This window comes from Andrographis paniculata, unplaced genomic scaffold (genome assembly GCF_009805555.1).
Source record: "Andrographis paniculata isolate CXL003 unplaced genomic scaffold, ASM980555v1 Contig58END, whole genome shotgun sequence".
NCBI lineage: Eukaryota > Viridiplantae > Streptophyta > Magnoliopsida > Lamiales > Acanthaceae > Andrographis > Andrographis paniculata.
Genome location: NW_026137593.1, coordinates 432125 through 433512, shown reverse-complemented (window position 1 = coordinate 433512; position 1388 = coordinate 432125). Strand labels below are relative to the sequence as shown.

At 39.6% G+C, this 1388-nt stretch overlaps 1 protein-coding gene across 1 annotated transcript; it reads left to right on the top strand.

The window, feature by feature from the left end:
• Positions 1-502: 502 nt before the first annotated feature.
• On the top strand, positions 503-1131 carry LOC127257613 (uncharacterized). The gene is made up of 2 exons (XM_051284052.1): positions 503-610; positions 709-1131. Exons 1-2 carry the CDS (start codon positions 503-505, stop codon positions 1129-1131), a joined length of 531 nt encoding a protein of 176 aa, XP_051140009.1.
• The last annotated feature ends 257 nt before the right edge of the window (positions 1132-1388 follow it).

Below are 1388 nucleotides of genomic sequence, written 5' to 3'. Positions count from 1 at the left end.
CAAAACATAATAAAATATCATTATATACAACGCATATCACCCATGTAGAAGGGCATTTTTCTGGCTCGCGCACAACAGCCAAAGTTTTGCAATCTTGTTTTTTTTGGGCAACCTTACAGAGAGATGCTAATGCCTTTGCCAAGGCTTGTGACAAATGTCAAAGACTAGGCTATATCTCAAAGAGAGATGAGATGCCTCTGACTGGAATCTTGTTTGTGGAGTTATTTGATGTTTGGAGAATATATTTTATGGGACCTTTTCCGAATATGAGTGGAAAATTTTATATCCTAGTGGCAGTGGAATATATGAGCAAGTGGGTTGAAGCATAGGCACACCCGACTAATGATTCTCGCTCAGTGATCCACTTCTTCAAATACACTATTTTTACAAGATTCGGGGTTCCCAGGGCTATCATCAGTATAGAACAGGTCCGAGTCAAATAGCAATGATTCGAAGGGCACCCACTTTGTAAGTAAGGCGCTGCAGTCATGCCTTCAAAGCTATGAGGTTCGCCAACATCGAACTACTCTCTAGCTTCCACAAGCGAACGGTCATATGGAAGTTTCCAACAGGGAAATCAAATACATCCTCCAGACCACAGTCAACAAGAGTCACAAGAATTGGGCCGAGAAATTAGATGATGCGCTGTAGACATATAGAACAACCTTTAAGACGCCAATTGGGATGTCGCCCTATCGGTTGGTATAGGGAAAAGCTTGTCACCTCCCGTTGGAACTCGAACATCGCGCGTACTGGGCCATTAAGTATCTGAATTTTAATCTATTGCTTGCCCAGCAGAAGCACGCAGAGCGAGTACTTGATTTAACAGAGTTCCGGTTTCTTGCATATGAAAGTGCAAAAATATATAAGGAAACGATGAAGTTTTCTCATGACAGGAAATTGAAGAAGAACAAATTCACTGAGGGATCCAAGGTTACACTGTATGATTCTAGGTTTCACTTGTTCCTAGAAAAATTGAAATCTCGGTGGACTGGGCAGTATATAGTCAAACAAGTTTTGCCAAACGGAGCCATCATAATCAATGATGTGGATAACCCCAAGGAGAGCAACTCATTCCTAGTCAATGGAGCGAGGCTGAAACCTTATATTGAAGGGTTTGTACTTCAGTAGGCCGAAGCAGAGATTGATCTGATTTAATTTCAGGAACTCGCTCCATGATATGAACTTAACCAAATCCATAATTACCTAATCTTATATTCGCTAAAAGATTTAATTGCTTTATTTTGTTTCTTTCCTAGTTAGAATTTTTATCGCGTTCCTAGCTATAGTTTATCGCTTTAATAGGAAGAAATCTTGCTTTCATAAGTAGTTTATTGCTTTCAGTAGAATAGAATTTTAATTGTTTTGTTATCGCTTTTCTAGAATGG